This window comes from Pholcus phalangioides, unplaced genomic scaffold (genome assembly GCF_987345545.1).
Source record: "Pholcus phalangioides strain wild (caught in Gottingen) unplaced genomic scaffold, Ppha-v1.0 ptg000024l_1, whole genome shotgun sequence".
NCBI lineage: Eukaryota > Metazoa > Arthropoda > Arachnida > Araneae > Pholcidae > Pholcus > Pholcus phalangioides.
Window position 1 is genome coordinate 32,290,228 of NW_028301616.1, and position 22,975 is coordinate 32,313,202.

General features: G+C 33.4%; 1 protein-coding gene across 2 annotated transcripts; it reads right to left on the reverse strand.

Moving 5' to 3' along the window:
- Positions 1–98: 98 nt before the first annotated feature.
- On the reverse strand, positions 99–21,555 carry LOC149069252 (mitotic spindle assembly checkpoint protein MAD1-like). 2 transcript variants are annotated; one of them, XM_089250855.1, is made up of 16 exons: positions 21,269–21,550; positions 18,827–18,987; positions 17,498–17,680; positions 16,320–16,372; positions 16,149–16,220; positions 15,666–15,747; positions 13,708–13,838; positions 12,568–12,741; positions 12,119–12,205; positions 9,709–9,853; positions 9,090–9,221; positions 7,948–8,045; positions 6,518–6,605; positions 6,074–6,293; positions 3,357–3,547; positions 99–813 (listed from the first exon to the last, which is right to left on the reverse strand). In XM_089250855.1, the coding sequence occupies exons 1-16, from the start codon at positions 21,516–21,518 to the stop codon at positions 637–639; spliced, it is 2,244 nt and encodes a 747-aa protein (XP_089106981.1). In that variant the 5' UTR covers positions 21,519–21,550; the 3' UTR covers positions 99–636. The 2 variants fall into 2 exon arrangements, with proteins under 2 accessions (XP_089106981.1, XP_089106982.1); XM_089250856.1 differs by lacking the exon at positions 3,357–3,547 and having other exon boundaries at positions 309–813; positions 21,269–21,555.
- Between the last annotated feature and the right edge of the window lie 1,420 nt (positions 21,556–22,975).

The window sequence follows — 22,975 nt, forward strand, 5'->3', positions numbered from 1 at the left end:
CATAGTTATGTATACCCTGTATAATAAATATGGAAAATGAAGGTGCTTAACCCATTTGCATCTGTAAGGAGAACATGAATGTTGAGTGCTCCTCGTCAGCAAGATCAGAATAATTTTATTGTACAGTTCATAAAAATCTGTTTTTTTTATTGATGTACGTATAGTGATATGGGGAAGGTAGCAAATTTAAAGGGAGGGTAGAAATGGGTTAACAATCCAATGTTTATCAAGGAAACAGTTATTTTCCGGATGGAATCCAATGCAATCCAATGTTTGCATATAAATGAATAGTTTAGTAAATGTGATTTGTCTGCAGGATGAGAATTGGTTTATTTACACAACATTTCTAAATAGTATAATTCAAGAATTACTGATTAATGATTTGAAAACACTAATCACTCATCAGATGTACAATATTATTGCATCTCTGAAAAGTTTTATATACAGATTGAGCATTTTTCACGATCACACATAAAAATGATCTCGTATGAAAATACAGCATATTATGTACACACACATGGAAACAAACTGATAGGAGGTGAATAAAAATCAAATATTTACATTTCACTAAGCAAATTTAGACTTGCAAAATTATGCAAAGATGAGAGAAACGTTAGAAAAAACAGCAAATATTCTTCACTCAATAGACACTAAAGATGTTCGAGCCACATACGTTTGCTGTTTGAATAGATCTAAAGTCACACTGGCCAAGAAAGCTGGAACACTGTCATAAGCATGCAGGTATGTTTCTATCTGCTCCGTCAAGTGATTAGAAAACTCTGTCTCTAAAAGATGCACACCACTAGAGTTCAACTGAAAAAAAAAATTAATTTACTGGAAAGAATTCAGTTTATCAAAAATAATGTAGATCTTCGATTCAACGATAAAACTGAATGGTCTAGACAGGATTCTATTGAAATCTATGGTGTAATTATTGAATAGGATGGAAACAAAAGTTTTGATTAAGAATTTCGGCCAAGCTCATCAAAAATAATTGTTGCTTCAGTGGTTTCACGATATCTCGTGATGGTACTTCAGATGTGAATATTACTGAGAGATAGTGGTATCATTCCTAAAAAAACTTCCAAATATTAACCAGTGACTATGGATTCAAACAACACAGACAGTTAAGCCATGGTTGAGGTTCAATGTCATGATGCATAAAATCCATGACAGGAAAAGATGGCCACAGGAACAATGCATTTTTTAGGATATTAACATTTTTTTTCACACTGTAAAGCTAATATATACATAATTTTGTGTTTGCAGAAATGTCCAGTTTTTCTACACCGAGGGTCTGCCACACACCCAAAGGAAAATCTGGTGACTTTTCCTTGATTTATTTGGCAATTTAACACACATTTTTTGGTGATGTCATTGATGATCAAGCACTCGTTATTTGGTGACTTTGGCAATATCGGAAAACCAATACTTAATATTTGATGAAATGGTTCTCTCTTCTGCTCACAAAATGAAACATTTACTTGAGATATTTAAGTGTAATGACTAGAGCCCGGATTATATTTCATATATAATCCGGATAATATGATATTTAAGTGTAATGACTAGCCCCGGACATATTTTGGCCTTTTTTAGCATTAATGCATATAAATGCATAAAGTCAAAGAATTTTCTGTATAAGTGCATATTTTTGAAGGTTTATTTAAGCTCACTCAATTTTTTTTTATAATTTTTCAAATAAATATTGTTCATAATATTTTCATAACATCGGTTTTTTCCCCGCAGGTGAAATTTAGTGAATTAATGCATATTTATAAAGTATTTTACTGTAAGGCTATTTCTAGAGATATATCAAAGTGTTAAATTTGTTTTAGAAATAGTGTCGAAATTCTTTTCTTACTAGTATTTTCGTTATTGAGCAGCTACAACAAACTAAAAATTAAAAATGCCTGAATAAAAAATATGTAGAAGTTATTTGCATATGTGGTATATACAGTCAAACCGGGTCACTTTTAGGAAGTCCCAATTGTCCTCGGGTAGGAATTGGCACAGCTATGGCTTACTCCGTTTAACGAGTCACTCCGTTTACTAAGTCATATTTTTGCTCTCCCAAGAGTGACTCATTAACGAGGTTTGACTGTATAGATAATTTTTTGTAAATGAATACATATGCACTAAGAAATAGAAAAGATGCCTTTCAGAAACACATCTGCTTTTTTTTTTTTACATGGTGATTTTTTTTAATGCATATTTTCTTATTTTTTGTACATATTTCGGACTTTTTCAAGATTTCTAGTGCTATTCTGGGGTGTTTAATGCATATTTTGGGATTTTAAGTGCATATTTCGGCATTTTAAGTGCGTATTTCGGCATTTTAAGTGCTTATTTTTGCATTTTCAAGTGCTTATTTTTGCATTTCTAAATGCATATTTTGCATTTTTAAGTGCATATTTGCATATTTTTAGAGCATATTTTGCCTGTTTTTTAGTGCATATAATCCGAGCTCTAGTAATGACAATCTACAATTGAAACCCTGGTTGTTTCTGCTGCTCACGCTGTGGTGACTTCTTTTTTGTATTGACACATAAAATTTCTTGCATGTGACTGCCAAATTTGAATCCAAGGATGAGACAAAATTTTCTCATTTCATGACAGCGGGTCTTCCAACATGGGAAGAGGTCATCACGTCTCAAAAAGATGGAAAAAAAAATATTATTCAGGACTGGTTTTCTTGAGAAAAACTATGCTGGGCTTCCAAGAAACTTAGTTGGAGCCTAAATTGCATTTCAATTTATCTAGTCCTCTTTTAAGGTTACCCATTGCTTTAAAAATATGATTAGATTGTGGCTGGCCAAACAAGAAACCCTGACTTACCAACACCTGTAAATACCTTGGCCGATTTCTAGAAATTTTGTCTCTGATGTTTGGTCCCGAACATTTCACTTGCCCTGACTGTATGAGTGAGTGACTGTGTGGGTTTCTAAGTGATTGGATGAGAGGACCATATATGACCAAGTGATTGTGCAATTGAATGTATGTGTGAGTGAGTGACCATATGAGCAATCATGTTAGTAATGGTACCAGTGACCACGCTCACTTGGTGTCACATATGGGATGAAATGTCGGGGAGAAATTTCTGTGAACCATAGTACTTCACAATAAAAATCCTTTAGAGTTCAACTTATCGATAGGAAACAAAAGGTTATGTTTTCAATTATTAATCAATACCATGTGGCAAAATGGAAAGAAAGTGATAGCTGTCAACAAATTTAATAAAGCTTTAGAAACATTCTTGGTACCAATCTTTATCTGGTTTTGTGCCAATACACCAATGACTGGAAAATGACCTTAAAAATGTTTCCTTCCCCCCCTCATAAAATAGGTTAAATTTTCACCTCAAATAACAAATGCTCCTCCGGAGAATCCGAGTAAACATGTGACAACTTGTAGTGTCCGGCAAGTGGAGAATCAACTTTATAACCCGTCAAACTGTAAATCGCTTCTCGAAATTCTCTTGATTTGGATCGAGCAGCGTCAAGTATCATTTTATTTTGCCGTTCAGCTGTAGTGAGCTGTTCTTTCAGAGCTTTACATTTAAAAAAAAGGAGAGAAAAACGTTAAAATACGCCCATCATAAAATGTAGAAAGCTGAAAATACGATATAATTTTAGCATTTTAAGAGTGATCTGAGCAGTGTGCTCATATTATGTGAGTTCAACTGTATTTTGAAAAATTGTAAAAAAAAAAAAATTATGAGGTAAAATTATATACAGGGTGTTTCAAAAAGAAATCCAATTTACAAAATTTATAACTATTCAGCTTTTAATCCGTTTTGATCAATGTATAGGTAGAAAGAAGGAAACCTCGAGATACACACAGTTGTTGGCAGGTAGTACTAATGCTCTTTCTTTGGCCGCCACTTCAGCATTTGTCTAGATGGTGACTGCACAACAGAAATCGTTTTGTGTTCTAAGCTTTGCAAAGTGTGAGCCTGTAACAACTGTTCATCATGCTTTTTGTTGAAAATATCCTGGTGTTGAACTTCCTACCACTCAGAGCATTATATACGCGATGGTATAGACGATTCAGAGACATGGGTTGTCCCTTGGCCATCTCTGCATGTCAGACGAAAATGTGGAGTGCATCCGACAGAGTTTTGTGTGTAGTCCACAGAAATCTACCCGCAGTGGGTGCAAACATGCTCATAAACGTTTGGGATGAATTTGACTGCTGTCTAGACATATGCCTTGCATCCCAAGGTGGACATATTGAGCACCTTTAACTTGGTTTGTAAAAACTTTGATTAGCCATGTAATATAAAATTAATCTTAAATGTCTATTCAGTATTTCTCGTAATATACGCATTTCAAATCGGGTGATTCGTTTTGAAACTCCCTGTATATATCTCAATGCAAATATCTAATAGCTTTAGCAAAATACGGAGTAGACCTGTATATCGTAACATGGGAAAAACTTTGTTTATAGTTATCAGAATTTTGCTTTATACTATAAATGTTTTTTTCGTCCAAAGTTTTTCTCTCTTTTTTGCACATTTTGAAACTAAAATTGAACCAGACTTATTTTGCCTCAGTACATTATTGTTATCAACCTTCAAGACTCTTGGTCAGAGGTGTATTCCCCCCGACTCCCAAACACTTAAGACAAACATTTCTGTTCACAATGTGATGTGTAATAAAATCGGGCTGTAGTAGCGATGAATGTATGCTGCTATTCTCGAATTGACTTCCTCTAAGCCCCATTTACAAGGGAAATGGAAAAAGCGTGTTTAAACTTCACGATTCAACGATTTTCACCAAAACTCGTTTACATGGACCAGAACTTTAACTGAGCTTTAGAGATGCCAGTAGAGGTCATGTGGGTCGGCCGGTTTGATTTGCGGCACAAAGGGTCATGAGGTTACATTTCCCAAGAACCCCAACAAAGAAGGGACAATTCTTGCTCTCTATTTCTTTCTCTATGGGGGGAAAAGTCATCAAATGGGTGCTAGAACATACAATGCTACTGCAATATTGCACATGTAAACGAGGCTGTAGTGGATGCAAATGTATAAGGGAAAAAAGCCCCTTCCTTCAGTTCTTGGTCAATTTCTTTAAGATGACCAGATTTAAGTTTCTTGGCCGCAGTGTCGTCTTAACGCATGGGCCCACCCGGGGCTTCAAGTGCAAAGAAGATGCATGAAAATGAAATAGGTTTAAATTTTAGAAAGTAAGCATGTCAATTTTTAGGCAGTAATTTCTAGCCGTAAGGGAGGCCTCCGAAAAATCAAATTACTTCGCCTGAGGTGGTGGTGGGGGTATCTCATGATGCTCTTTAGATTGTATATTACACACACAATCTCTTTTTCTCTAGGTTCTATTTTAACTCCTCAATATGATTGAGTTTAAAAAAAAATCTAGTGTTTAAATCCAATGTTTTTTTTTTTCATGATTTTTCTGCCTCAACTAACAAACATTTTTGCTGTGATGCACATACTAATACAAAACAGCATCATCATGAGATGAATTTCAGCACCAATCATAATCAGAATTACTGTCATTCCACCCCGATTTTAACTCATGTGTTCACCTCTGAATTTTTTTTCCAGATGAACCTCCACTTCTATTTCCAAAAGTTATTGAACCATTTCATGTAAATGAAAAATGTATTTTTCAGCTGATAAAAAAAATGCATTAAAAAAAAAGCCAATGTTATCAGAACACACATTCCTTCAGTGCAAGACTTATCTCTTGATATGAAACTTATCTACAAATTTTGGGTCGTTTCTAGAACGAATTAAAAAAATTTTCATAGAAACCTATGGGCAATTACATTTTGGATAGTATACATGATTCCGAAACAAATTATCTTCAAAAGCTAAGGCATCACTACAGTTATTAATTAGTTATTGTTATCAAAACCACTGAATCTAGATGTGACTGCATTAAGTTCCATTCACTGTACAATATAATTAAACCCCTAAGCATGGTGAAATTTATACACAAAAAGAAGTGTTTTCAGCTGAGCATGGCCTAGAGGGAACGCTGCTCATGATAATTGTAGTAAAAATAAAACTCAAAACCAGTAAAAAACTTTTACAAACTGTATAATTTACTTTGAAGCATTGTATCAGATCCTTCTTTTTCCAATTTTTCTTCAACCTTCATAGTTATATTAGAAGCTGAACTGCCCTCTTCTTCAAGAACCTGCACCCTCTTCCGCAGTTTGTCATTTTCTTCACGAAGTGATCCTAGCTCTGCTGACCTCATTTTTACTGCATCGTCAATTGGATTACATCGCAAATGGATTATTTTTTGTCCTTCGGGATACATTCCCTATTCAATAAAAACACAGTAATGCAGCTACATTCTATCGCTAGGCTATGAATATATTTCTAATACAACTGGAATGCTTAATCAATTAAAGTCATCATTTTAGTGCATAATTTTTCATGCTATTGTGCAGTAGTAAACACGTAAAAATCTATATATTTCATAGAGCAAGAAACAAACTGTCACACAGAACAAAATTTCAAGCAATATTCATATTTCATAGCTACCTTATTTTTATCAGAAAGTCTGTTCTCAAGTTGGGATTTTTCATTTTCCATTTTTTCAAGTTTTTCTAAAAGTTCAATTTTCGACTCTCTGGAATGCATAAGAAAATAAAAAAATTACTTGAAGAAATCAGTTTTTACCTCTTCTAAAATAAACTGAAATCCCCGATGGAAGCTATCTATAAATATATTGATCATTCAATCTTTGTCTGCACACAAGGGATAACTAAACTGAAAACTACTTTAGTTAGTTATACTAGCTAAAGTTTATTGCCAATGCTGAATGGTAGTGTTTAATATTTTTTTAAATATGTCTCGCTGAGAAGTTGATTCTCTAACCCCTTGGTGGAGGTCTATGTGCAATAGCAATGCATTCTAGAGCCACCTTATCACTCTCCATAGAGAACAATCACTCACAACATTAAAAAAATACAATAGGAAAAATAACCTGCTGAGTTGTTTGCATCTGAATTAGGAAGACCTATTTTTGCACTCCTTTAACATATAACAGGCATTTCTCAGAAACAAATTTAACATTAAGTACATAACACATACATAATACATTCCAACATGCATCGATTCATTAGAAGTTCTTCAGAGGGATGTTTATGAGATGCAAGAGCAGTTTAGTAATAGTAGGAACCACCTTGTTGCTGTTTCCATTGTACAACACAATGTTACAGAAGATTCTTACAAAGACTAGTTGGGTATCGAACTGGTGACAAAACTGAATATCCTTTGCTACAGTAGGCATGTATTTAATCAAATGGCCTATCGCACCCATCTATTCATATATAGTGTCTATAATTAAAGTGACATCTTTTTAGAACTCTACAGTCATTAGATAATTATAAAATTAAAGGAACATCTTAGTGATGGAATTCAAAAATTATTAAAGAGAAAGCATAGCATAACTTTTGGTGTAGAATTACAATGTTCATAAAAGAGTTTTATAAGAGCAAAGCTTGTTCTTGTAAACTCAATGCCATACTTTATTCAGTGGAGAAATGAAAATGGGAAAGGTATTGTTGAAGATGTTTAGATACTCTACTATGAATCTTGAGCAGTTAGGTCACGTGTTGAATAGCTCTAGAAGAAAGTTGTGAATATCGAAAACTTTTCTTTTGTGTTCTCAATTTCTTTTCCCATCCTTTTAATAAGATGTTCTCAACAGCTTTCTGATGGGTTGTTAAGGCTATGGACAGCCCAGAACACGTCAACTTAAATTGTAGACACCTTGTACATAATATAAGAACCATCAATGCATTATCCTCCAATTCATGCAAATTAGACTTGGTTGCTTTTACCCCCCCCCCCCATATATATTTGGTGTTTGCATTATTGGAAACAATCAAATTGAATTTCAACTACATGTTTAATGTTAAAATTTATCCATGGGACAAATTTTGAAATTTTTACAGGGACACTCTTACCTCAATTCTCTTACTGCTGCTTCTGTTTGATCTAAAACTTTCACTTTTTCAGACAGATCTTTGACTTTGCTTTCAAGTTCTTCAACCTCCTGATCAGCCTAATAAGAATAATTATAGAAAGACTTATGATTTAGAAGTAATATTAATTATATATATATTAACTGCTGACCTAGCCATTAGTTGCCTTATTTTGATGAAAAAATATTGTTGTTGTTAAAATATCAGGTGACTTTCACATCACAGTGGGGGGAAAAACAGTGAAACCTGTTCAAAACGAAATATAGTTCATTCAATGATTAGTGCTTTGTACCTTTATAAAATGGAAATCTGTCAAAAACGGAACGTTATTTCAGTCTCTTCCCATTCCGTCTTGTGTACAGGTTTCACTGTATAAAAAAAAACTTTGTATGAATGAAAAAAATTACTAATTATTTTCGTTGAGCAAGAAACAGCCCTTATGATAGAGCCCTGGGCCATCTTAAGAATATCATGGTCTCCAGGCCATGTGTTAAGACAGCACTGTGTTTACCATTTTATTGTCATTTCAAAATGATATCAATTTAAATAAAAGCAATTGTGTATTTACCTGTGAACTGAAATTTTGTGGCAATTTCACTGGTAATTGTGTATATGTAAATATATATATAATTCATGATGTTTTTCAACTTCCAAAACAAATTTTAAGTTCAGTGCTGGGTTGCCCAAACTTGAATGACAAAAATATGTGAAGGAATACTACATATGCGTGTATGTGACATAAATAGATTGAGGCCCGCATCAGGGAGCACTTCTATTAAAAATACCTTAAATCAAACATGTGATCAACTTTATTGAACAACCTAGCTTGCAAAAAATGAAGGAATGGTATACGGTTGAGCAACAAATGCTGCCATTCGACTAGAATGCCAATCCACAATTGACTCCATCACATTGGATATATCGTTGCCAATACACCAATATCCTTGTGTGAGGAGTTACACTGAAATATATGTGTTTGTCTTCTAGATACGGAGTCGCTTATCAGTTACCGGACTTAAGTATCCCAGTGTGAGGAGCCCTTAATGTTTCAAACAACTTAACTTAATTAATATAGCTCAGAGTATTAAGGAATAACTAAAACAAAATGGGAAAAGAATTTTCACCTTTTCCAATGATTTTTCATATTCCGCAATGGTATTTTCCAGATGCTTAAAATGTGTGCTATTTATTGCTGTACTGCTGAAGGTATTCTCACTAACATAGGAATCAATCAACTTTCTACAGCTGTCTCTCTCCTAAATACAAAAAATATATATAAATAATATTTTATACATACTATTTTACATATACCACTATATATAAAACTGGAAAAAAGGATTTAGAATGAACTTATAATAATGCATTGTTTTTTTAAAACCTTTGCAATCCAAAAGTTTTTTCAAAAGCATTCTAACAAGTCTTTCTTCTATAGCTTGTCATTAGACAGGTTTACCATTACCAGAGACCTTTCATTATTATTAAAAAAATGAGTCAAAAATGTCCAGTTCATCTCAACATAGTACTTGTCAGTAAAAAACTGATGTAGAGTCCACTTCATCATACGACTATAGTGTTAAATGCAGACAGAATAATAGTTCAGTAGTTGAATGAAAGTTTCACAACACTCAGGTTTAGACTTTGAATAAGAGTGGAAGACCTTACAAGCAATTTTACCATCTCTGCTTACTGTTAAGTGTGTGGTAAGATATTAATAAGTATTAGATCAAAAAATGCAGATTTTACCTTACTGAGCAAAGTTATCCTTTGCCTTAACCTCTTCATAATAGGATCGTAATTACCAGCACTATCTTTCATTTGCTCATATTTCTTTTTCATCTGTTCCACAGCATTTTCAAGACTTTCTTTTTGTTTCTCTAATGTTTCACAACTAGAAATAAAATTTCTTAATTAACTGTGCAGTATCTTTAATGCAGTTTATGTGCTCACTCAATTACATCAACTAAAAAATAGTCAGTCAGTCTTGTTATAACAAAGTGTAAGCTACATTGGAAGGCATTTAGCCAAAATTGAACTTTATTTCTATGTATAGTACAAAATTTTTCATTAATACAGTCGACGCTCATTATAACGACCCCACGCTATAGCGACCCTTCCATTACAACGACCAACAGGATAAGTCCCAAACGTTTTCGTGTATTTCGAGTCCCAATCATATATATTTTATATTTCATGTAACACCCATTTTCGTTATATTGATTGGTCAAGGTTGTTATATTAATCGTCGAAATTACTAAAATTTTTTAAAAACAAAGTAAAATGATCGCTTTAAAAAGTGGAGAAGTAATTGAAAGCTTACATAATTAGATAAATGTGTTCTGGTAATCACATTCAAAGGGGAAAAAATATTATTTATTTCTCTGCATCAAGGTTTCCTGCTAGTTTGATAGAATTTAAAATATATATGACACAGGGAGAGGATTCTACCATAACTAGAAAAGACTTGGTTAGTGACCAATGTGCAAAACCAAAATGAAACTTATTCTTGCAGGGTTTAAAAAAAATAACAATGATGGTTTTATATATTCAGTTATGAAACTTTTATCTCATATTCTGAATTCGACTAGCATATGAATTACTAAAATTGAAAAATGTGTACTATAGTAATAATGGCAGCAGCAAAAAACTAAAGGCAAAAGAAATATGTCTGAACAAATTAAAATTGTGTCTCAATCTGAAATAGAAATACAATTTTTCGAGTACTAGTTCAGAGTTCACAGCAAAATCTGCTGCTTGATCATTTTCCTAACTTTCTCTGACCAAAACACTGGAAGAAAGAAATATAATTCAAAATCTTGACCTTCCAAATTTCAAATTTTTGTTTTGCAAATTCGTTTTTTCCCCTTCACAGAACGTTTCCCTGACTTTTGCCAAATATATTTTACATTTTCCAACTTTACATATTGTTAAGAACCCTGTAATTGGTGGTGAACACATTTTTTTAAAATTGACCGTGTGATTTTATTTCTTTGTAAACCACTTGAAAATTTCATTACATACATGTATTAATTTCCCAAATTAGTTATTCGTTATATGCTATCAAAATAACATGGGCAAAGAATACAAAATATAAGAAGTAAAAAAGACATGTTCACATTATACATGAAACTGTTACATACAGAGTACATAGATAACAGAACATATAGCATTTTACTGGTGAGCAGTTGATCCTAGAAGCATACTCCCAATCAGAAAAAGTATCCAGATAATGGTTACTACTCAGATATGTCATTCATGTTGCAAATTTAATTATGAAAATATAATAACTTTTATTACAGTCCCCATGTGTCTAAAAAAATATTAGAAAATTTTTGCTCTGTCTCTCCTGATGCAAACTAAAAAAATTTCACGTTTCTAAGTACAATATTCACTGAGATATTCAAATTCAAAAATGGAGGAAAATTGGGGAGAAAAAAAACAGTATCAAATGAGAGAAAACTGTTTTACCCACATTCTTTTAATTACACAAATACAAATATATGTGCATATACAAACATCTATACAATATACAAACATGTATATATATACAAATATATGATATACACACTATTGACCTTAAGGGAAATGAATGTCCTTCCAGCAGGTCTATAAGGATTACTCTATGATATTATACTTCATGATTTAATGTTGTTTTTTCCTAATTTTCTTTCGTTTTTCAAATTCAAATATCTGAATGAATATTCACTTAGAAACAGAACTTTTTTTAGTTGGAATCAGGAGAGACAGGGCCAAAACATTCTAATTGGGTTTCTGGACACACAGGGACTGTATAAAAAGTTGATTTTTTTATTTTAATAACTATATAACCCCTTGTAACATGAATGACATATCTGAGTACTACACATTATTTAGATACTTTTTCTGCACCCTGTACATGTGTTCATTATAAGTGAAATTTATTTGTGATTTATGATCTGAATTAAATATTTCCTCTTCCAATAAGATAACTATTTTAATGATTTACTTTATGATTAATGATTATTCAATTATATAATTAATAGTTTCAAGAAATGTTGTCGGAGTAAAATAATGAATGATGTAGCATAAATAAATGAAAATCCAACATTCAATTCTGTTAGGCCTTTCATTTCTTCTACACAACATATTTTGTTAAAAACTAAATAAGAAAACTTACTGCACTGTCAATTTTGAAATTTTGTTGGATAGAATAACTTCATTTTTCTGATAATGTGAAACACGGCGTAAAAATGATGATGGTGACCTAAAATAGAACACCAATATTTACATCAAATAAATCAAAAATTTTTCCTTTTTACTGTAAAAAATATTTTGATACCCTTAAGATCTACTTCAATTATTTTATTAACTAAATAAACACGTGACTATATTATAAAATGTACATTTAATTTTAGCAGAGATAAATTTCACATACTTTGAAGTGAGGCAGGGACCTAATTATTTTGCTTGCTTGAAGCCATATTTTTTACACAATCAATAATAAGAAAGAAGTTTTATACTGACCACATGTGAATTAAAACTGCACAAAAAAGTTTTCATGATTCATGCATAATTCTAATGAATTAATTAATACTAATTAATAAATAAAACACACAAGACAAGAACCTGCTAGAGGAGTTCTCTCTATCATCAAATAATGATTCCCATTCAGTTATTCGCTTAGTTAGCTTCTCATTTTCAACTTCCAGCTTGGCAATGGTGGCACTTTTCTTCTCCATTTCAGCTGCTTTTTCTTGAAAAGCCCACATTTTCTCTTGGAACAACGCAACATTATTATCCCTTGAATATTCAAAAAATAATAGTAATTAGAATTCTTACCAGGAATACTCACATTTACTCATGTTTTCTTAAAGGATATAGTTAACAATTCGGCTTAAAATTAAAAAAGAAAAAATAATTTTTTGCTTCCTTTTTTTGAGATCTATATATTTAAATCTTTGCAAGTCATACAATTTATACATCAATGAATGTAGTTTTAATATTTCTCTCATATACTAATTTAAATTAGCTGATATAAATAAGAATGAAATTCATCAGCATATACAGTCGAATCCTGTAATAACGAACTCCAGAAGACCAGAGAAATTATTTTGTAATAAAATTTCATTATAAAGGAATTTCAGATTCTTTTACATTGTTCCTATGTAAACTTATCTGGGAGATTAGAAAAGTTTTTGCTAAAACAAGATTTTCACTATAATGATATTCGTTAAAACAGGAATCAACTGTATGTACCAATCTGAATGATATATCGTATATTTTTATAGGTCAGTTCAGTGCTTGAATGAAAAAATATATGCTCTTTAGAAAAACAAGGCTTTACTAAAAAAAAGCATGTTTGTCCCTATTCTAACAAATTTTCTACATAGAATAGTGGGATTTCTAACAATTCTTTCAATAATTAAAAAACAGGTGGCATGCAGTCATTCTTAATCAGCATAATTCAGAATACAAGAAAATGTCTGAGCAGAAAAAAGTGAAATACTATGTGATTTTGCATTCAGACTTCTCGTGTGAATCATTGCTTTGTAAAAATGTCTCTTGACTTAAAAAAATGATTGTCCACATTGTCATAATTTTCGAAGGATGTAAGTAATTTCAAAGCAGATTTTTTGATTGAGAAAGATTTTCTTCAGGGTTGGTCCTTCTCACGAATCATTAAAAGTAACAGCATCACTAAGCAAAATATGCTAATGCACTTCATATACAGAGGAGAAACTACACAAATGATATAGGCCTACTAACTTATAATTGCCTAGTTCCTCTCTTAGTTGTTTGTTTTCTTCTTGAAGATCAGACAACAACTTCAAATCACATTCTTTGGCCTTCACAATCAAAGATGCATCTTTTTCTGCTTCAATTTGATCCTCCAAAGACTGCAAAGAATTCAAAGATGTTATTCAGTAAACATAATGCATAATGAAAATAATTTCAATACAAATACCACACAACAGGCAAATTGCCTAATATTATAATATATAATACACTGCCCATAAAAGCAATTATGAATGATTGTTTTATCTAAGTATGGATAGCTTCTCCATTTATCCTAATATGCTTATTATATTTCTTTTTAAACGTGCAAAATTGTGTTAGAATTCCCGATCCCATATTTTTTTCCAGCTTAAGAAATGATTTATAAAACAAAATACCACACAAAGAAAATTATCTTCATAATACCTTCTCAGATATTTGCCTGGACAATGCACATGGTGTTTTTATTTATGTATTCGAATCAGACGAAAAACTAAATAAATGTCACTTACAAACCAATTATTTCATAATATTTCTTTGCTTGTAGAAGGCTACCAACAACTTAAGCTGTTATATCTAAAATATGTTATAAGAACTTCACAGAAACTGAAGTTTTAGTGCACCTTTATTATTTTTGTTGCACCATAGTAATCTATTTTACACAAAGACTAACTTTAACTAGACCAGGACCTAGAATTCAAAGCTAATTTCAAATGGCTATACAGTAGAATTTCAGTTTATGAGTAATTTGCAAGACGAGAAAAATTAAAAGAAAAAAACATTGATTTAATGAACAATGTCTGGCTGGACAAGATTTTTAAAAAATTTTGACTTGAAAAACCAGATATTCCTATCAAAACGAATAGTATGTATATCAAAAGATGCCTAGATGATAGTCTATGAAAAGCTTTGTGTATTTGTCTTGTCTGTCGACCGACATGTCATGCAATCACAACTAAAAAGCTGTGTGATGGTTCGTTTTCTTCTCACTGGGGGCAAGATCATCTTAAAGAATTAATTTAGGGGCCAGGCTCAAATAGTTTTTGGAATCAAAATGAAAATCATATTGCATGCACATGTTTATTAATGAAACCAATAGTTAGAGGGGGGAGGCCTTTGTACGATTTGAGCCCATTCCTTAAGATGTCACTGACTACAGCAGTGGCATTCAAGCAAAGGCCCATGAAAGCCTATCTTACCCTCTTGTTCTGTGTGTTAATGCAAGCAGGGATTCCACAGTAACAACCCCCCCCCACCCCGCTCAAATCACACACAGCCAGTATCATTCCCAAAATACCTTCAATACAAACAAAAGTAAAAATTTAATCATTTAAAATAAATCCACCAGCATTTTTGGATAAACTCTAATTTGTATAGCATTATCGTAATTGACTGGGGAAAATAAATTATGTTATATTTTGCTTTGAAAAGAGCTGTGGCTGGAGGGAAACATTCGATCATTTCTTGTGATAAAGTTTGATTCGATATGCAAGTAGTTAGGCTAGATAGGTTAGGAACAAATCATGTTTTGTAAGCCAAAGTTTCTCCGTATTTCCATGCTTTTTACCTGGACCCAAAGACCAAGTCATTAAACCCAGATTTGCCCAACCAGAGATTGGTGTGTTAACCATTTAACTGGCAGGTTGCTCACACATCTTGATTTAAAACCACTTTAACAGTTTATAATGAACATACATGAAGTAGTTATTCAGTCAGCTACAACTTTTGATCAAGTGTTAAGACAACCAAACCACGGATACTAGGATTGAATGTTATTTTACTAAGTGTGTTTTAGTATTTATAAATTTCTCATCACAATTTTTTACACTAAAATGTCACATCAACATGCATAACTAGCCACAAAATAAAGAAACGATTAAAAAAAAGAGACTTCTTATTCCCTGCAGAACACGAAAACAGGAAAAAAAAAAAGAACACCAATTTCAAACCTTAATCTGGGCCTGAGCAACTTGCAGTTCTTTCTCCAGAACTGTTGACTGGGATGCTTTTTCCGTGAGTTCTTGGACTTGTCTGCAATCACAAAAAAGAATAGTAAACCTGCAATGTTGAAAATCCTAAGACAAATGGCTAGATGAAAAAAAAAAAGCAACTTTAAGAAGCAGCTATGAATTCTGACATTCTATGGGATGCAATCTTCAGAGGATATATATAACCACCATACAATAGATTCTCAATATTCTGGCTGTGAGCTGACAAATTCACTCATCATGTTACACGGGGAGATTTATCTGATGCTAATTGCTGGTGTTTAAGAAATTCTGAGTCAATACCCAAACTCACATCTTTCAGCCTGAGCGAATCAAGACTAGCTTGACACATATCCATAAATTGCTAAGCAGACATGATAATATATATGATAAATTTTTAATCATTGTTAATCATATATACTGTATATAATGATGGAAACTTACTTTATTAAAGACTGATTTTGCACTTTTGAATGGTTCAGTTCACTGGAAACTGATTCAAAGTTCCATTCCAGCCTGTAAATGGAGCACGGTATGATCAAACATGAAATGAACAGTTTTTTATCATTATCAGGTAACCAGTTTCTTCCAAAATAAACATGAAAAGAAAATTACCTCCCAAGTTTTCTGTTTAATTTCCTTATATTTTCAGTATTTTCACTCTTTATCTATGATAGGGAGAAGAAAATTTTAGTAGCATTCACATTCCGGATATAACTTTTGTATACAATTTTTAACATGATTGGATTTATTGATCTATTTTAAAAAACATCAGCATGCACAATTAAAACTAGAGATGGGACGAATGAATATTCAGCTATTTTGCCTCATATTTGGTGTGGTCGAATATAAGTTAGGTTATTCAGCCGAATATCTATGTGAATCTAAGCATAACAAATTAATTTTTAAAAATTATATTAACTGGAATTTTTCCCGTAAATTAAAAATTTACCGAATATATTATATTGTATAAATCCCTTTCTGTGAAAGAGGTTATGTCAGGGTGAATTTCTAAGGTGAGGAAAACACGAAACTGAAAATAGAATCCTACAGCAATGAGGTGGAAGTGAGTATGAATTACACAAGTTAACTAATTGAAGGATGCACTTAGACAAGATACGTATTGAGCTACTGAAAGAAAGGGGGCAAAGAGCATCTAAAGCAGAAAAAAAATCCTAAATTTTATGATGCATTACCACTTGAGAGAAAATAATGGTTGTGACTTTCTTTTTTAATTAGTTGTAAAATTGTAAGAAGTGTTAAAAAAAAAATTGATTCTGTAATAATATTAAAATACAATCTATCATCATTAAATTGGATTGTCAGTACCATGGTGTATTACCAGTTTTTAATATTTATTTAAACACTAAATTGCATAATTAAAACTCAATATTAATCATTTGAAATTACCAGTTCCATTTTCAATTAAAAACAACATATTTATTTATAATTGATGAATTTTATGAAAATTGATATTCAACACTGAATATCTGGTGTTCGGCCAAATCACTGTTCCTTCCATCCCTAATTGAAACTATCACAATAGAAAATACGACAAGTTCTGCAGATCTACTAAATACTGAAAATTTTCTCGCTCATCAAACTGTAACAAAAAATTGGATTTTGCGAACTCAGGCAAAAAAAAAAAATTTGCGACAGGCATCCCAAAACTATTTTTCAGGACAGTAATAAAAACTAGGCTATCTGGCACCTATTCACAAAAAAATAAAAAAATATCTGCATTAAAAAATTCAATATAATTCATAATCGCATCAAAAACCATATTAGCATACCCGAGAAATTTCCACTTTCAAATCCCCACATTCTTGATTGAGAGACAGTATTTTCATTTCCAACTTGTCACACTCGAACTTCTTTGCTTTCTCACACTCGACAGTCATAGATCTGGCAAATTTAGCTTCATTTTCAGTGAATTTCAGCTGATTCCTCAGCCTCAAAATGGTTTCCTGATCAATCTTTAAAATAGGAAAAACAAGAAAAAAAGTCAGTGGTGAATTCAAATTACTTTGATCTTTCATTTAAAACCAAAAGACAATGTACATTTACATTAAAAAGTTACAGAAACTGAAATAAAGTAAAAAAAAACAAACCCTTGATTATCGATTGTAATTGAGCAAATCAAAATTTCTGGACAGATACGATATGCATCAAATCAAACCCGTATAATTTTTAGTTCCCGACTTAATTCAATCACAGCATCTCGCTTGATAGCAGGTTACTGCCGCTCAGTGGATAGGGACAGTATTGTTTATACCAGCATTCTCAAAGCTTTCAATACTACTCTTTGCAGGAGAGGGGAGGGGGACATGGGTTTTGAAACTACCGATATGATATGGAATACTATCAGATTTCTTAATCCCCTACTGTTTATTTATTTGTTCCTTTTTTCCATGAAATTAATATTTTTTGTTTTTCATGCAAAGATTCTGCAGAACTGGAATCACACACATCTTGACCATATCAAGGAAAAAAGATTATTCAAGTTAGATTTTTTTTTTAAATATATTCTTAGCTTCGGAACAGGCTTTTGGCACTGTGTAGTATATAGAGATTGGGGGGACATATTATATATTGTGTGAGCGAATATTCATTATTAGAGTAGCTAGTGATTTGTGACTGAAGTACAAGTATTTTTTCCCCTTTTTTTCCATGTTTTAAACAAAGTTTAGTGTTTTTTGTGCCTTAATGAGAGGTTTTAAAACAAATTTTTTTACTTAAGTCCATGGAAAATAAAAGAAAATTTGTATTTTTCATTTTTTATTTGATTATCTGAGTTTTTAGTGATTTGAGGTGGCCCTGGTCCCTCACATTTACCTCCGATTATCGAGATTCTACTGTAGCGGTATCGTCATCTAAATTGTATACGTGTGAAAACTGAAATTGGGATTTGTACATAACTTGTGAATTTATGTTAGCTGCATTATAATATTTTTAGCAATATTGGTTCTAATGAGTAGCAGTGTTCTTTCTCCTTGATCCAAAGAAATCTTCACAAGTATTGTCATTGGTTCTTTGCACTTGCAAAGTTTGGACAACCAAGACAGATGAAACTACAATTCCTGGGCACCTAAAAAGTATATTGAGCTTTACAATTTTTTTACCTCATTTTGTTTCTGGCAACTTGTGAGTTTCTGTTCCAGAGAGAGGCAAACTTTCTTGTTCGCAGGTTCTATCATGCTGATAGCCGTTTCCTTCTCCATGAGGGCAGCTTTGGATACTTGAAGTTCAAGTTCTGTGTTTGCCAATTTTCTTTTCAACACATCTTTAGAATTAATTAAAAGAAAACATTCAAATGTTACTGATAATGTATAAAAATCATTTCTGTGGCAAAATATTCAAACTGACTTAAGCAAGACATCCTCATCAGTATCAAACCCCACCGTCACCACAGTGGTGGTTAGCTGCAGTTGGTTTTGTGTGGTTCCCAACTTTGAGGTGCAAATGCGAGAGCCGATCTCTCCGTTAAAAAGTCTCGCCACAGAGAGCAATAGACCTACAACAATACAATTATTTAATCATTACAGTTCATTCACAGTTAGAAAAACTGATGGCAGATGGCAGCACTACATATAACGAGCATTACACAGAAACACACTTCCTGTTACGTTCACAACATGTAGACCAACACACACATTCCTGTACCAATTCATTAGAAATTCCATGGAGGAAGGTGTACGAAGTGTATGTACAGTTAAGTAGTAGTATCAAATCCCGAGTAGCTACCTATCAAAATTTGACTTAACTCACTGTAAAATGGGGTATTAATGCACCACGTGGAGTAGGCCTATTAATGTGCCACTTCAGCTTTGTAGAATTTCCGCCCACAATGTGGGCCAGGATGTAACACTAGAAGCCATGCCAGTGCTCACAGAGTAACGCTTATGTTGAGGGATGCCAGAATGTGAAGTTTTAGTCACAAAAGGTTTTGTTTACATCTGCGAAGTTTTTGAATTTAAACTACAGATTGTTAAAGTGTGTGAAGCTCGAGCAAACCTTCTTCTTTGACCAAGCCCATAGTCTTAGTGGACAAGCAGGCCCGTCATTTGGCAGATAAGGAATGGGAGGTTAATCAGGGCATATTCTGTTTTAGTCACAATCTATATGCACTGTAATTCAAATAAAGTGTACTTTCTTCACCATTCTGTCAGAAACATCTACTGATTTAAATTTTTGATACAAGATTTGAAAGGTGGTGTCTTCACACTGCTTTCAAAAATTAGGTGGTCTGGGCAAGAACAGTACAAATCAATGAGATTTGAGACAACTCTAACGTCAAAGATGTGTGTGTGTGTTTGAGGAGTAAAAATAATAATCTGGATCACAGAAGGACAAAAATCTTAGCATGAATTAGAAATCTCCAAATTTAATGCAACCCTGCTTACAGGATTTTAACTTTTTTCCTGATGCAATGGTCCTCAAAGTGTGCATCGCACCAAGTGAATATAATTAATGAGCGCCTTTTTGATTTTTCGAAACAGTTTTTCATTAGACTATTCTGTGTTTTCCATCTAAGCCAAGGATAAATGCTGACTGCGACAAAATAGCCGCGAGCAAGTGACAAATCAATGCCATAATTGTTTGTGATTTCCCCCTCCCCATGTAAATAGGGGCTATCATGCAAGGCTGTGCTGCCTCCTTGAAGCTGTTCTTGCTGCCTTGACTCAGTGGGCGTGGTCTTGGATCTATGCATGATGTCACTGCTCTAATGTTTTTAAACTAAAGTGCAACCTTCAAACCAGATTTTCCTGGTGTTAACCGAAGCTGCTGTGGTGGTTGAGTGGTAATACTGATGGACTTGCAGTGCGAGGACTCGGGTTCGAGGCCCAATATTGCCACATGCTTCGGTCTGAAGAGAATAAAACAACAAAATGAAAAGAATATAGGCAAAACGCGCTGTGCACAACACATTTGACTCCTCTAGAAGCAGTCGGCCAATCATGCCCTGCGCAAAGTGCTGGTGTGAGGTGTGTTGTGCTCTGTAGAAAAACAGTCATGCTGCTTTTTCTAATAATGAGTGGACTACATGTCGTGCTAGGCAATTCATGTTGGGTGCATTACATAGAACCTGCTTCTATGAAAACTGGGCTTTATATACCAGCATAGCCTCCAGACCAACTGTGACCACCATTCTGTCCTCCTAGGGATACAGGGTAGCTGATAGAAATTAACCAGGTCTGTCAGGGCGATAATGTCAGCTGGTACTGACTCCAGTATGTCATGAGACAGCCCGTATTACGAGGCTTCCACAATGTTAGGGCTCCAGAATGGGACGATTTTAACCATTTTCTATTTTTCCACATCATAAATTCACTATGAAAAGGTCTGTGAAGAGTATGACTTGGGGGCCTACCCAAGATACCAGCCTGAGGGGGGGAGGCCCTACTGATGGATGTGGGGGAGCATGATGCCGGACTGTGGGATTAACAATTGGTTATTTATACACTGAATAAAATGATTTATAATCGTGTAATTGCATAGTATATAGCAACGAATTTATAGGTTTCAGTTGATTCAAAATAAATGTGGGTTTTTATTTTTATTACCAGGTGTCTCACAAGTGTTTTTCGATGATCTGGGTGATGGTGAAGAAAAAGCAAGCTTCGTTGTCTCGTTCAAATTGCTGAAATTCAGCTTCATAGCGACATCTGACGTGTCAACTCTCCGATTGGGTGGTCTCTTCGCAGCTGCTGAACCGTAAGCGCCCGTGAAGTTCGGACTGAATCTGTTGTAAACTGCATTTTTAAAATCTTTCAATATGCGAATCACTTCAGTGTTGTCTCTCGGCGACGCCATATTCAAAAGTTGTTTACGAATTGCAACGTAAAAATCGCCATGCTCCACAAATATGAGACGGCCTCTCCGCCTTTGCAATAATGTATGTATCTGACCATACGTACCGTTTTAGACGTTAAATCATGCATTGGACTTTGTATGCACTCGAAACCTCGAAATGCAGAAGCGCACGTGCCGTAAAATCACCCAAGTTTCACAACAGATGACGCAGTGAAAATCGAAACCCGGAAATGGAAATGCGGAAGTTCAAATGCTGCAAAATAGTTTACGTTTATTCACAACAGATGACGGTGTAAAAATTAAAACCCCCAAAATGTGGAAGCACACATACAGTGAAAGTGAAATCGCTCAAGTTCATTTACGCTAGATAGTGTTAGTATAGGGTACGTCCATAGTGAACCGCTTCTCGCTACTCGCTTTATCGCGGCTGAAAAAAGATCGTGAAAACTCATTGGGGCGGCCATAGTGCGCCCGCCTACCTGCTTATACCGGCTCAAACTGCTTTTACCCGCTTTAACCAGAATGAATTATTATTTCTTTTTCTCGCTTGACCGGCTCACCGCTTGCAGTTTTGAACGGATACTTTCCTCTAAGTGTTCGTTTTATAATGGAATAGTAAATCGACGGAGTTTTTGTAACGATCAATTATCGTTATTACTAATCGTTGATTAATTATGACATAATAAAAGCGAAATCGTTAATGATTAAGTAATTAAAGAAAATTACCAATTATAGTGAATCCAATCGGAGTTTTTGTGACGATTAATTATTAATACTAATTGTTAATTTTTTATGACATAATAAGCGAAATCGTTAATTAATTAAGGATCATTAATTATCATACTAAATCCAACGGAGTTTTTATGACGCCTAATTATTGTTAATACTAATCGTTAATTAGTTGACGTAATGAAAACGATATCGTTAATTAATCAAAATACCGTTGGATTTCGTTTTATCGTTAATAAACTAATTAACGATAAAACGGAATCCAACGGATTTTGCCGTTAATTAGTTAATTATCGGCCAGTTCAGTTTTATCGTTATTAGTTGATTATCGATCATGATTTAGTTTTATCATTAATATAAACTAATTAACGATAAAACTAAATCAAACGGAATTTTGTAACGATTAATTTTCGTTTTTCTAATCGAAAATTTGTTGTGGCACTAAAAGCGAAATCGCTGATTTATCATCAATTAATTAATTTACTATAATTAGCGATTACACTAAACCCATTGCAACTTCAAGGCGAGTCCTATTAATTTCATGTACATTCGTCATTCTTTCATGTTTAATTTTATAATAAATATTTTTTGTTGTCAACAAAAACGCACAATAGATCCCCACGTGATAGCCCAATGATGCCAACTGACCATGCAGGCAGACGCTCCCGCGAGCGGTGCACTATAACCACCACCAGCTAGAATCGCGTGGGATCATCTCGCCTTCTACA